Here is a 15,039-nt window from a genome sequence, read left to right on the forward strand (position 1 = left end):
AAAGTTCAGTGCTCATTAGACTTTAGAGTTCGGACAGATTATTCACGTAACATAGTTACATATATCATTGTATCTTGATTTTACCTATTATACATCTTGTTTCACTGTTCTTGATATCAATCTTCATTGCTCTTCAAATCAAAGATGATTCATGAGTCATAAATTATAATTCAATTTGTTGCCTTAAGTTTTGAAAACTGAGCCTTAATTGTGTAAAGTTATCTTAAGTTTTAACCATTGAGTCTTGACTCTTCACTCTTGAGTCATGACACATGTAATGAATCATGATTTCAATCATATGACATAAAGACTCAAAGTTTTGTATGAAATTTGGACACATGTTGTTGTAGGCATTGATATATTTATATATCCACGTAATACCGTATTTATTTTAGTATACAATCCAAAAGTTGTTTCCCCGTTTCCAAAATTTGGCAAAAAACTCTGAACCTCCAATTTTTCCTGTTTCCGTTTCCCCCATTTCCAAAATTCCCCCGTACTATGGCTAAAAGGCCTTCTTCATTGGCAGTTGGATCTGGTTCAACATGTTGATCTTCTCCCCAAGGAGGATTTAGTCTCTTGGCATACAACAATCTCTTCTGTTGCACTGCCATGACTCCTATACTTCAATACAACCACCCATTATGAAAAGAGAGAGAGAGAGAGAGAGAGAGAGAGAGAGAGAGAGACTTTCTAGTATTTACAGAAATAAGAGTACATGAACCTTCCTTATATGTTAGATGGGGTTGCATACTGTAACACAAATCAGCACTAGACTGATAAAAAGTAGTTACAAAACACTTACGAGAATAGTTTTAACATGGTTTCACCATTTCAATAAGTGAGGAAGACCCTCTGAGAAAGAAAACCAAAACAGTAGGAAACAAATCTATGCAACAAAGATTTATCTATTGCACAACATGAACCAGCACTTACATGATACTACATGCATACCTTTCTGGTAAGTCACATCTTCTTGGAATGTACAAGCCAGGCTCAATGGTGATTACCTGTTTTTTAAAAAAAGAGTTTCTTGTTTAGGTGCAGGTTGTTATCAAAACCCAGATTCTACACCTGTATTTTGTGCATGCTGAAGTATTAATATCCCATACTCAAGTTGAATGCTGCCTTCGGACAGGTTCTCCCTTCACTTGTTGTATGTGATAGTTTTTCGTGTATCTCCTTCAACATACTAACCTTTTTTGGTATTCTCTTTCCACTAATATAGGAGCTTTTTTGGTTCTTTCACATTTCTTATTATTCTGCCTTGGGTTTTTTCCCTGTGCAGTTGGAAGAAAAGGGAAGAGCAGAAATCCTCACTCAGTGGACTTTTGGAATATATGGCCTAACCATGTTCACATCTATATTTCCTCAAAAGAAATAGATTTAATGTATATTGGTCACACCGGCTGGGCTATCTCTTTCCACAGGACATATTCATTAAATTGCATTTGAGACAGAGTTTATCTTTGCAGTTGCATGCAAATCCCATGGTGCATTAGCAACATTCTGAAAAGCGACTACTGTGCCAGCATGCCAAACAATTTCCCCAAGTCCATTTGAATTAGATATTATCATGTAGAGAAAAAGACTTACCACTCCTGGCTCAAGTTTACGATCCTTACTAATAGAAGCACAATCATGAACATCCAATCCAAGGTAGTGTCCTGAAAAAATAACAATCAGGATGATCCATATGAGAACAAATACAAAGCCTGCTTTAAACATTCTAGTCCAGTTCGCAGTCACTACTCTCTGACAAAAAATGTGCTAGAAATTATATAACCCTCTCTACTAAAAGACTTTCTCAAAGTTGAAATGGATACAAATCTCTCTAATGGATTACTTGATCAGAAATGTAGTGAGCCATTATGAGGTTAAGTATCTTGACCAACTCCTGAATCAGCCCCAAGGTTCAGATCTTTGATGCTTGAAAGTGTTAAAGTCATATAACAAAGACAATGAAATTATATCTCTTCTTGAAGCAGGTCTACTCACCTTTTGCAAAAACTATATCATCTACTTCCTAACTGTTCTCCAAAAGTTTTGTGGCGGCCCATCCTTACAAGAGGTAAACCAAAAGCCAGCTGAGAAGATACAGCCTGACCCTCCAACATCTCCTTGTTTGAGACTCCAATCTTCTTCAATGAATCAGATCTACCATCTTTTAAGCCTTAATGCTTCGCTTTGGGGATAAAGAGGAAAAAAAACGGCTTTCCTCTCTAAGAGGAGAGCCCTCAAAAGTGAGAACATTTATTTGGATGAGGATCTCACCCTAGCATAGATAGCACATCAGAGAGAACACATGCCCAAAGTATTTGAAGCCCACAAAGAGGGAAAATGGGCTGTTTATAAGGATGGATGGGTCATCATCACTAACAAAAGGACCGCATGATGGTACAAGGCCTATGAGGCACTTGGGATGTCAGTATGGAATTGTAATGGATCCCTATGCTTGCATGCTCATTACTTTGAAGAGAGCTTCCAAAACATAGACATAGCCATGTATACAAAAACAAACCAATGTAAAGTTAGCTGACTACCAAACGTACAGGGGTACATGTGGGAAAGTGCATTTTGTCCAGCTCCTAGAAACCAAAGTCATGTGTTCCTTATCTCTGACCACACATCTATCATCATCAAAGGTGACCTGCAAACCACACCTTGCCAAAGAAGAAATAGATAACAAATTCTTCTTTATGCATAGCACAAACAAGGCATCCTGAAAGCAGAGAATACCAACAGAATATCCCCAGTGCCTCTAACAAGGTATGATGCATTGTTAGCACACTGTACAGACTTGACAATTGGGGCTGCAATAACAAAAGCAAACAAATCTCTGTGAGATGTGATGTGCTTGGAAGCACCACTGTCAGAAAACCATGTGCTTGCATCCTCAGTAGAGCTAAGTGCTCTATCAGCCCAAGAAGAGTCATAATTGCATGTGTAAAAATAATAGTCCCTGTCTACAACAAAGGACTCGGACTCAGTAGCAGCAAAAGGTGCATCAAAAACAAACGTCCCTAACTCCTCCTTGGCTATGCACTTTCTAGATTCAGCGATGTAGTGTCCTGGCCTCTTGCAATAGTGGCACTTTCCCTTCTTGGCTTGCGTGCCCCTCTGTTTCTTGCTACTCAATGAAGCACCTAATGTCCTAGAGCTCTGCAGAGCACTTTTAGCTTGGCTGCCCTTGCCCTTCTACCTTGCCATAAAAGCGTGCTCAGAGGCAATAACATCCACTCCACTGTTCTTTCTTGTTTACTCTTCCTCTAAGAGTAAACAGACCAACTGAAGGAAAGTAAGTGGCTATGGAGAAATCCTCATGGTGAAGTTCAAGGCCGTATGAAAGGCCAAATACGAGGGCGGCAATGAGTTCAAGGTAGTAGATACCAACTGCGCATCTGATTAATACTCATCTACATTCAAAAGTTGCTCATGCAAGTCCTGAATTTTATTTAAATGATCTTGTATAGAATCACCCTCATCCATCTTCACACTCTCAAGCTCTATCTTCAAGAAAGAGATGCATGTCTCGTTCTTTCCAGCAAACATCTACTCTAAGATCAGCCATGCTTCTCGTGAAGAAGCTGTAGACCGAATGTGAGGGATGATAGACCGTTGAACTACCAACGCAATCAACAACAAAGCATGTGCATCCTATGTATCCCATGCCTTTTGTGCTACTGATCTATGGGGAAGTGGCTGAGCAAGAGCGGGCTGAACAGGCTCAGTTGCTGGTCGTCCACGTCCTCTTGGAGGAGTAGTAGGAGCCACAACTCCAAGTCTAACTTCTTCATCGCTGACATAATCCCAAAGATTCTTCGCAATCAGCACATTCTTCATCATGAAGGGCCAAAGCGAATAGTTGTTGCCATCCAACCTATCCTCCTTGGATACATATGTAAATACATCACCTCCCTGATTTGCCATTATAAATGTCATTGATGAGAGAGCAAAAGAGCAATATCTCAAGCTAGATCAACCTGGAAATCTCAGAGTCTCCAGAAATTACAACAAGTACTTTGTTATAATTAGCAAATATAATCATACTTTGTCAATAACTATCTGAAATGCACGCTGTCCAAGGTGCAATAAATGCTCAGCAACACTGAAAATGCAAAAGCCCCAAAATTTCTTGTTCAAAATGCACGAAATCAGTCTATTTCAGACTGTCACAGATGTACATTTGCCAATCTCTTAGCTGACTGCAAAAGCCCCGAATTTCTAACCCAAATTCACAAAATCTATGTAGTAATTGTGTCCTAGACACATACTCGAACAGAGATTGCCTGCCTAGGCAAAAGCCCCTTCCAGAGGATCAAATCTGAATTAAAAATTGAGAAAAAATTTTCTTTTTACCTCCCATATGGTTGATGCAGAGCCAAATCTGGTGGGCGGACCTAGAAGACCTGACGGAGAAGGTGATGGTGCTGGCATCAAAGACAGTCAAGTGGCTCAGCTGGGATGGCAGGCGAACAGAGCAGGAAGGTGCGGCAAGTGGCACCAGGCTGCCAACAGCTGTTGGTGGAACTGGTGGTGGTAGTGGAGCTACTGATGATAAGTGAGGAGCTTCTGACAATGGCCAAGAGGTCAGCTGAGCTGAAGCTCTGCTCTGATACCAAGTGTGAGAGGAATGACAGAGATCAAAGCTCAGTTGAGAGTACAGTTGACACTGAAGAGTGTGAGAGCATGACACCCAATGCAATAATCTGAAGTGTAAGATGCCAGTACAAAGTACAGCCCTTAAACCTTAGGGTTGTAAAAGAGTGTCCACACCCGATGAGTGTAAAACACAATAAATGCCCAAACTTGTATAACATAGGCACATAAAATAAAAGAAATAATCTGGGGGAAGAAACCTCTCGTACAGAGAGTAAAAAGTGCCCCAATGTCATACTAAAGATCACCGACACTCCTTTGTGAGCATAGGCATGAGTCAAACCCATCAACCAATTGGCATAGCAGCAAAACATGCTATTTTGACTTTCATGCTCTCTTGTGGACATATGAAACATGGAACACCATGCCTTTCTAAACATTCCAAATACCACCTTGTGGAAGACACCTCACACATCTACAATGGCTCTCTACAAAATAATTTACATACATTGGACTTAAGCAAATCGTTGAAGGAACATACAAGGGACTTAGTAGAAGCCATACATAGATCAGCCATGTACGCATTTCCACACACCTTGCCCCGATGTAGATCCACACTCTCCACTGCTCCCCAAAATAGCTCGTATGATCATGAGTGCAGAGTCACTCAGGGTAGCTTATAGAGAGGAGAGCTAGGAACTCCAACACATCCTCAAGCAAGGACATTCTTCAAACACCTTATGCAAAAGAAATAGCTAGACTACTTGGCCAAAGAAGAAGCAGAGATATACCAGTTATTTTTGGGACGAGATAGCAAGAGGCATGGAAGTGTTTCATAAAAGATAGGCCCCCATACAGATTAAATCACTAAATGTTTGGCTTGACTATGGAAGATAGTTGTATGATCTACAAGGATAGCCACCTATGCACCCCCCACAAGCCTATTCGCCAACATAGTGGTTTTTCTTCACTTGGGAAATGGTTAGGGATGCAATTTATTGATTACAAAATGGGAGGGCAGAGGATGAGGATGGGCTAGTGTCCTCACATGCTTGCGACATACTAGCGCCCATACTAGTACATATCTTCAACACAAGCTAGTCAAATACTACTATAATTCCACTCTTCAAGAGTGGTGATCCTTTGATCCCTAGCAACTACAAGACTCTCATGATCGGCCATACTTTGGCCAAGATATCTAGATCCATACTAGAACATGAACTCCGTGAGTGGACGGAGATGCAAGGTAAGAGAGCACAAGCACAGGCAAGTTTCAAATGTAGATATACCACGCTAAACCATATCCTCCCACTCAAGGCCATTATTAAGGGTCAAGCTTGAGACCAGGTTCTATTGCTACTTCGTAGATGTTTGGAAAGCTTTTGATACATTACCTCATACACGCATTATTCAAAGATTACAAGACGTTGAAGTGCCAAAAGGTATATGATGGGGTATTTGTACATTATATGAGACCATGGCAGGCCATGTACGAGCACTTGGGAACCTATCAGAGAGGATTGACAATACCATAGGAGTGAAATAAGAATACCTTCTTTTACCCACATTGTTTGGTTTATATATACATTGACTGAGATGGAGGAACTAGAGTGAGTGTATCAGGGTTATTGAAACTATAACTATTGTATACACATGACATCGTTCTTATTCCAGATTCACCAAAGGGATTGTAGCACCATCTAGATGCTTTGCACATCTTTTGTAGAAATAGAGATCTCACTATAAACCTTGGAAAGACCAAAACCATGGTCTTCAATACTTCAGTAGCACGGGCGACTAGATCCATGTACCACTTCACATTTGGAGAAGACATAGTGGAGCCTGTGAGGGAATATCTTTATCTTGGAGACACCTTCTCTAGTCCATGATTTACATTGAGAGGAGCATCAATGGCAAGTCTAGGCACTCTTCAGAGCAATCACCTTTCGGCCCAAATTATGGGATCTCCTATGGCATACATACTACAGATTGGCAATAACTTCATCTAGACAACTAGTAATAAAGGGCAAGAAGAATTGTTGGTTTTCATGGATGACTATCTAGATGAGCCTACATGGTTTGGATATTGACTACAACCTTTTTTGCCCTACACTTCCTCTCAACTGAACCAAGTGATCAAAGCTGATATCTCCAAGATTGAGACAACAAGGACATGGATCCACCCACCACTCCCTCTAGGATGGAGGATGGAGTTCTACCAAAGTCATTTCTTATGTCTCTCTAATGATGGATTCACTATTTGGCCAGCATACATGGACACCCATCTCTTTGACGACATACGGGCTGCTATTGGAGAGATTCATTCCTCTTCTCATAGGCTACAGACCGAGACAGATAGATGGACATATACTCCAACAAAGGATAGGACTTGCCAACTTTGTAGCCAAGAACCCGAGACAAAGGAGCATCACAGATGCAAATGTAAAGTATACTACAACATATGAGGACGGTACCACTGCCTCTTCCGTGATGACTTTGGACCTCTTCATCATGTCATGGAGTACAATGACCATAGATGCCTAGGTCTTTTCCTCCTAGAGCTCCAAAGGTGCTGCACAAAACTAATCCAAGACACGAGACCAACTCACCCAGAGGGACCCACACAAAGAGCAGTGATAGAACTTTTTCATAGATCCAACCTTGTTGACACTGCTAGACTTGTGGAGATAGAGCCATCCTGCCACACACCTCTCATTCCATGCCATGGAGTCACATTAGATAGATCCATTTCACATCTTCAAGCACGAGGACCCCGTGTACCAAGACCACGTCAGAGAAAGCCGCACCATAGTTGAATCAAAGCCATTATTGAAGGGGATGCAATGGCAGTGGAGAAGGAGAAGAGGAAGATGCGGGAGAGAAAAGCACACACCATGTAAGTGGTGTCCAAAATGAACTGACAGCCTTATTACACTATCATATTATATATGACTAAAGAATGGGCGGTCATAGTGTACATGGGCAAGCCCAGAGGCCTTTTACCCCAACAACCTCCCACTAAAAGGCCAATGTGGCTGGGGAGTGAAAACAAAGAAAATAAAAAAAAGACAAGGTGAGGAATCATTACATCTCACCCAATGCCCAATCAGAAAGCGAGTTGTGCAAGAAGTGTCGGGAACCTCTGCAGAAGAAGAGTCAAGCATCCCTGAGTCCATGACATCAAGGAGATAAGCGATCCCAAAGCTCCATACAATGGAACAATCCAAGAATGCTTCTCATGAAGCAAGCACAACTCATCAATGTACGGTTGTAAAGCATCAGAGTCGCGCATAGCATCAGCATGGTGCATACAAGACAGCGGAGAGCAGTCAAACTCTCCAGAGTCAATCACTAAATGAGAGCCAACATCTCAGCAAGACTACATGTGGCCTCAGCGAAGTGGAAGACTAACATATGGCTGGCTGTCCAGTGTGCAAAACTACAAGGAAACAGCTCTCATGAACCTACAAGGAATTTAACAACTGACCACCAACATCCTGACCCTGACTGCTATGCATAGCTATGTCATTTGGGCCAATAAGTGTCTCATTTTCAGCATAAAAAGCTTGCTGTAATGGCACTATAGCTGCTGTAAAATCAGCCATAAAGCGTACTAAAAGCTCATCAAGAGGCTTGAAAGGTGTCTGCGTCTCATAGAAGACAGCATGACAGCTGCGTATGACCTGCTCGGCATCCAAATCCCATAATTTGTAGGCCTTACAGTCACCATCTCTATAACCAAGGAGGATACATCTACGTGACATAGGCTCATGTGGCATATGTACATATGCTTGGCGAGCCAGACATCCTTAAGTAATCATAGAAGGGCTGCATGCCACTCCATGCCTCATGGGGTGTAATACCATCCAAGGTCAAGCACGGCGCCCTATTAACCAAATAGACTGCCGTCATAAGGGCCTCAGTCCAAAAGCCATAAGATACCCCAGCTATGGTAAGCACAAAAGCAACCTTTGCCTATAAGCTCAGGCACATGCCAGGAGCAATCCCATAATACCGTGGGCATAAGAAATCAATGTCATATTGCTGACAAGAGATTCGAAAGTTGGGAGAGAGAGTATGACTCTCATAATCTATCTGCAAGCACCTAAGCATGCTACCAGCAGAATCCATAAACCTGTCAAGCATAATAGCAGCATCCTCAATCTGCACCAAGGAAAAAGCCCAAACATGGTGGGTAGCATGATCAAAAAAGGTCACAAAGTACGACGCTCCACCAAGTGACTGGGAAGGCATAGGTCCATATATTGCACAATGAACAAGATCTACAGGAGCATGCCTCGTACGATCACCATAAGCCAAGGGGACTCTACAAGGACCAAGGGTACAATCAAGGCAAGCATCAAGATCTGTAAGTGACATAGGAGGCAACAATGAGTCTAAACGAGACAATATCTCTATCTTTGTGCTACATATGGCATAGGCAATAATGCCATAACAATGCATGTGGTATCCGGATAACTGCAACCATAGAATCTCCCACATGAGAGACATGCACTGGATAATGAGAACCAACTCTAGAACCTCTGGCCAAAACCAAGCAACCACGACAGATCTTCCATGACCTATCCTGAAGAGAAATAGTATATTCTGCATTATGCAACTGACTGACAGAAATCAAGCTCTTACTGAGCATGGGAACATGTAAAACATCCCCGAGTATAAGAGAAATCCCATTAGGCAAAGCTAGGTGTATATCCCCTCTTCCAACAATAGCATAAGACTGCTCAAGGCCCAAAGAAATGCATCCATCAAACTCCTTGTAAGTCGATAACCATGCTCTATGTGGAGTAACATGACAAGATGCCATAGAATTCAATAGCCAATCTGTGGTGTAGGCCGTAACACTAAGCAAGAAAGTTGTAGGGAAACTAGATGACAGGAGTACATGCTCAACTACATCATCATGGGTAACAACATGTACCTCACCCCTAGTAACAGTGGTAACACCCGTTGCATGTCCTGTATCTCTAACTCTCTGCTCATGTCGAGTGTGTCTCTATCTCTACTGCTCTGTCTCTCACTCTCACACTGTCTATTGAATCCCAGCTGTACCTCGATCCTCTGTTCTCACAGGGGGCACTCGTAGAATGCACCGATGTCTGACCAAAGGTTTCCATTGCGCGTCCCTAATGAGAACCTACCTATCACGCTGCAATGCTACTAGAGGGGGGGGGCACCACTAGCCGCAGGCAAGGCAACGGGCAGAGCGGCGTCACCAGGCGGAGGCGACGGGCTGCAGGCACGGGCACAAGCGGAGGCAATGGCCAAGGGTTGGGGCAAGGAGCAAGCACCAAGCCGCAAGCGGGGGGGGGTGACGGGCAGGGAGCCACAGGAGACGACAACGGCAGGGGCGGACGTGATGCGACAGTCAAGGGCGGGGTAGCAGGCGACGTGACCACTCACTACCAAGCATACCAGTACAATAATTAGGGATCGCATGTAGCTGAGATCATGTGCAGACCTTGATATCAGCTATAGCTTAAAGTCCCCATCACATTTTTCTATACATAATTCTATTAGATTTGGGTTTTTCATTTCTTTCTAGCGATGAGACAACACTATATATGGTTCTACTCTAGCATAGTCCCATCGTAAGATATACTTTGGATTTTGTCTCATAGGCCACCTACCGGGAGGAGGTGAACCATATCATCAAAATGGACATCATTTAGCTACACACGGCCAAGACATGGGTGACTCCTACAGAAGACCTAGGGACAAAGAAGGCTTTCTACCGAGAGCACTTCCTGCACATATCTCCGAACGGCTTCATTACCCGCCCAAGCTACATGGACACACACTTGTCCCATGGAGTCAGAAGCGCCATCGGACAAATCCGTACATCTTCACACCAACTATGGGTCAAGACAGGTAGATACGGAGCCTATCCCGTCCCTCCAGAAGATCAGATTTGCCAAATCTGCCAACTCGAGCCGAAGACAAAAGAACGCTACATGTGCAAGTGCCCAGCGTACTACGAGATCCAAGGACACTTCCACTACCTGTTCAGAGAAGGATTCGGCTCATTCTCCAAAGTGATGGATTTCAAGGACCAGAGATGCCTTGGGCTCTTCCTGCTGGAAATACGGCGCCACAGAGACCACCTCCTCCAGACCTCGAAGTAGAGACAAGGAGCTGCCCAATGCATGCTCATAGAATTCTACCAAGAGCCAACTACCATCCCCACCCTGAGCCCCCACCAGCCCCACTGACCTCCCAGCTGCAGAGGACCACCCTAGCCATAGCCACGGCAAGAAACAAAGCCCGGCGCCCACGCCCACCAATCGACCCCCGCCCCCGCAAGCGGCACATGTCAAGGATACAAGGGATACTACGCCGCCACTGGAGGACCATACCCTGCCGATTCAGCTCTCGATGTTAGATAGAACCATGCGGGACATTTTAGGATGACCAAGCTCCATGAGCAGTTCCACACCATACTTGGAACACATATGAATTGTACCCAGCCTATATACCACCTTGTACCTACCCAATTAGTTTATCGTAGCACTAGATGGTAGCTTTGCTGGGACCTAGAAAGTTTCCCAGACATTTGTATGTAACGTCTTGGTCTCATAGGCCACCTTGGCCTTTTGTAGACGTTAATATAACTAACTCTCTCTCTCTCTCTCTCTCTCTCTCTCTCTCTCTCTCTCTCTCTCTCTGTGAAGAAGTGTAAATTAATGTATGTAAATTTTACATTGTGCCTTCAAGCCAACTGAACAGAATGACAACAATAGTCATGAAGCCAAAAGGCTACTAGAACAGCTCACTACATGAATAGAAACTCTCTAAAAAGCTATCCAACACCAATCCATAGGAACAAAGGAAGGGGATCATATGAAGGGTGCAACAAGGGTGAAGTAAATAATATCCATGCAAGGAGCAACCACCTCTCCAATTATGACACCAGCTGAAATCATAGAAGAAATGTGTCATAGAAGCAAGCCCTACACACATCTAGGACGAATGAAATATAAAAGCATTTCTGATCTGCTAAATGTGCCAAAGATCAGTCCATCGCATGAAGTGAATGAGACAAGGATGATGAGACTGCAATCAGGCCGTGGAAGTCTTCACACCCAATCTCACTATCCTATTAACTTTAGCCCTTTGCAATTGCTTGTCAAGACAATCAAGTAACCTCGATATAGTAAAAACCTATGCTTGCAAAGAACTCTCTTCCTTTCTGAAATCTGGGGGATGCCATATAGTAAGGCACACAAACTTCTACCATAATACAATCAAGTGGGTGCCAACGCGTATCCAAAATTTTGCCACCAAAATAGAGGCTTCACAAGTAACTCTCTCCTCCAACAAGTAGGAGAAGCAAAAGGCGCATACCCTCTCTAATCTGCATAGCATCCTAGCTCCTCCAACACTGCATTGTGGTCATCCATGGGGACCACTCTGGTCAAATATGAAAGCTAGTCCAAACGGAGCTCTCTATCTTCCATGACTACCAACGACTTATAGGCTAGATGTACCAATGCTACAAAACCAAGGATTCGCTAATGCATCCATGTCTATCTCCTCTTTGATATCTCTAGAACATGTGCATACTACGTCTCCATGATCAAGGTGTAAGCATGTGCCTCCACCAATGCCGCTCTAAATAAGTGAACGAGACGGCCTATGGTGGACTCCTTGCAATCACTCATACATAACACCCTATAAAAAGGAGTCATGACAATGACAATGGCACTGACTTTCTGCCAAAACTAATCATAGAGGCACAAGCACTGCCTAGCTTTGGCCTGCTCTATCTCATCCTCATCCCACTCACTCCATAGAGTAGATACTATTGTTTGGAACCGCACCTCATAAAGGCACTCAAGAAACAACCACATGTAAGAAAACCCAGTTGAAGAAGGCTTCTTCAACTCAAGTGTGCTATGCTCATGATACATCACAATCACCTTCGCCTTTACCATGAAGAAGATGACAACAAATGTAGCTTTGTGGACCACCATCTTCACCCACTTGAGCTTCCCAATGTCCTCCATGAGCAAGTCCAACTTGCACATGGAGTCCACAATCATGGGGAACTCGGCCTTAAGCAAATAGTCCATGTGCGGACAATTCAATGCATTGTCAATAACAACTTGCAACACATTCAAGGGGCAACCTACAACCACAAATTACAATACTTAGAGAGAAAAAGAGAGAGTTGAACCTCGAAAGATTCAACTTTCGAAAATCAAGAGAGAGGCTTGAGAGAAGAGAGAATCAAAATAGAGAGAGAGGCTTCAAAGTTCAGGAATCATGATCATTAAATTATAATTTATATACCAAACTCAAAATTATAACCAAATTATAAAAGTAACAATATAAAAGACAACATATACCTAAAGGATAGCTTGCCGAATGTGGCGATAGATGAATGCGTCCATTGTTTTCCTCCCCCTCTTGCCAGTATCTACAACCTGCAAAAAATGGTGCCAAGTGGGCATAGGACGAGTATATTGATAATGTTCCGTTTCTTATGATCACTCTATCCGTCGATGGAATGGAGCAACTATATTTTGTCCATGCCACCTGAATAGGATCAAGGCCTCTATCAATCCTCCCCTTCTCTTTATTAATCTTTTTCATCATCATGTCATTGAATATGACACTAGTCCATTCTTCACATGGAACCACATTGGCAATGTCTTTTACTGTCTTCTTTCATTGCTCTTGCTTTAGGACATTGAACGCAAGATTGCACTCACCAATCACTGTGCATACAATTTCAATGTCTATAAGTTGTTGCCTTTCTCTAAGAAAGACAAACCATCCACGCACATGACCAAGAGCTTGAGAGAGAGAGGATTGCCTCTCCGGTGCCGCAAGAGTCTTCACTATGTCTTTTACCAGAGCCGGATGTAGATGTGAATCCCCCACCACCAATGGTGGAGACCTCACCCGCATCAATTGAAGATACACCCACATTTGATGCTTTCTTATTAGTAGATATAGCTATTGGTGCCAAAATGGCACTTCCTCCTCCTCTAGTGGATTTCCCTCTCATCTTGGCAAGAACCTTGTCCACGATATTTTGAGAGATTTCCTTCCATGGAACAACTTGTTCCCCCACCCCCTCATCTTGAAAAGATGTTGGAGAAGTCGGGTCACGCCACTTGTGAAGTGCTTCCCATAACACTTGCACATCCAATGGTGGAGGTTAGACTTATTTGTGTCCCTCTCCACATAGATGGCATGAAGGCCTCGTGCTTCTCACTAGTCGTGATGCCAATAAAAAGGGAGAGTGAGAGAGAGGCTTGAGAAAGAGAGGCCCAAGGGATCGTGAGAGGCTTGAGCCTTGAGAAGGAGAGGGAGAGTGAGAGGCTTGAAAGTTAGAGAGGAGGTGGGATAGGCTCAAAAGTTAGAAAGACAAGGGGTGGAAATCAAGATAAGCTTGAATCTTGAAACTTGATTGATAGATAGCTTGATTGAAGAGAGAGATGGTTGAGAATGCTTTTTGATTGGGTGTGGAAGGATGTAGGGGAGGAGCACCTTTTATAGGCTGAGAAGAGAGTAGAAGAAGAGAGGGATCCAAGATAAAAGAAGAGACAAGACTTAAGAGTGGAAAAAGAGCATCCAAGCCTAGAGCATGAGATCCAAGGGGGTTGGGGTGGCAATAGGTATCCACTGTCAAATGGTCCATGTGGCAATGGGCTCCAAAGTATGCCATGCGAGCAAAAACAGACTAAAAACGTGTGATTGGCGACTTTAACAAGACGTGGAAATGCACTAGACACAATGGACCAAACATGGCATTTTTTTCGTACGGATACGTACCATACGGTACTACACAGATCATAGGGTATGATCGTTTCCATTCAATGTATGGAGGCAATTATTGTTTTTCTCCACTCGGAAGAGTCAATCCAATGACCTCACCATCAATAGCCAACTTATCCTGCAAAGAGAGCATCAAATGTGTCACCAAAGTAAATAGCAAGGGACTAAGATGGAAACCCTGACGAAGCAAGCAAAAAAAAGTAATCTCATCAATCACTCCCCCATTTAGCATGATGCACGCCACTGTGTCAGTGCTAATAGTATCAATAAGAAACATCATTCAAGGCCCAAAATCCATGGTAGACAATAATTGTCGAAGAAAGAACCACCTAACATGATCAAAAGCCTTTTCAATATCTAGTTGAATCATAACAACTTGTTGGCCAAAGGCTTTTACATCTATCCCCAATTGAACATTCAAAATATTGTGTATGATATTGTATCCCTTAATGAAACCATATTGTCTCATGGGTGAATCCACTATAGGAAAACTTTTTGCAATCTATCAGCAATGATCTTAGAGAAGATTTTATGCAATGATCCCATAGCACAAATGGGCCTCCACTGCTTTAAGATTTGAGGCACAGGAGTCTTCGATAACCGGCGAAGCACTACAATTTTCCAATCTAATGG

The 15,039-nt window shown here is 43.0% G+C and overlaps 1 protein-coding gene across 8 annotated transcripts in view; it reads right to left on the reverse strand.

Annotated features, from left to right (window-relative positions):
- The window catches only part of LOC148012356 (Metallopeptidase M24 family protein), a 192,094-nt gene that overhangs the window by 77,820 nt on the left and 99,235 nt on the right, over window positions 1–15,039 (reverse strand). For 5 of the 8 annotated variants that reach the window (XM_087669386.1, XM_087669389.1, XM_087669390.1 and 2 more), the window contains 2 exons: window positions 1,597–1,667; window positions 937–1,010 (listed from right to left, as the gene is read on the reverse strand). In XM_087669386.1, the coding sequence (XP_087525512.1) occupies window positions 937–1,010; window positions 1,597–1,667 (145 nt within the window). Of the gene's footprint in view, window positions 1–936; window positions 1,011–1,112; window positions 1,281–1,596; window positions 1,668–15,039 lie in introns of all 8 variants that reach the window. The other 3 variants (XM_087669387.1, XM_087669385.1, XR_015689079.1) reach the window with 2 other exon arrangements.

Source organism: Lygodium microphyllum, chromosome 27 (assembly GCF_053477565.2).
Source record: "Lygodium microphyllum isolate KBCC chromosome 27, Lygodium_microphyllum_v1.1.10, whole genome shotgun sequence".
Taxonomy (NCBI): domain Eukaryota; kingdom Viridiplantae; phylum Streptophyta; class Polypodiopsida; order Schizaeales; family Lygodiaceae; genus Lygodium; species Lygodium microphyllum.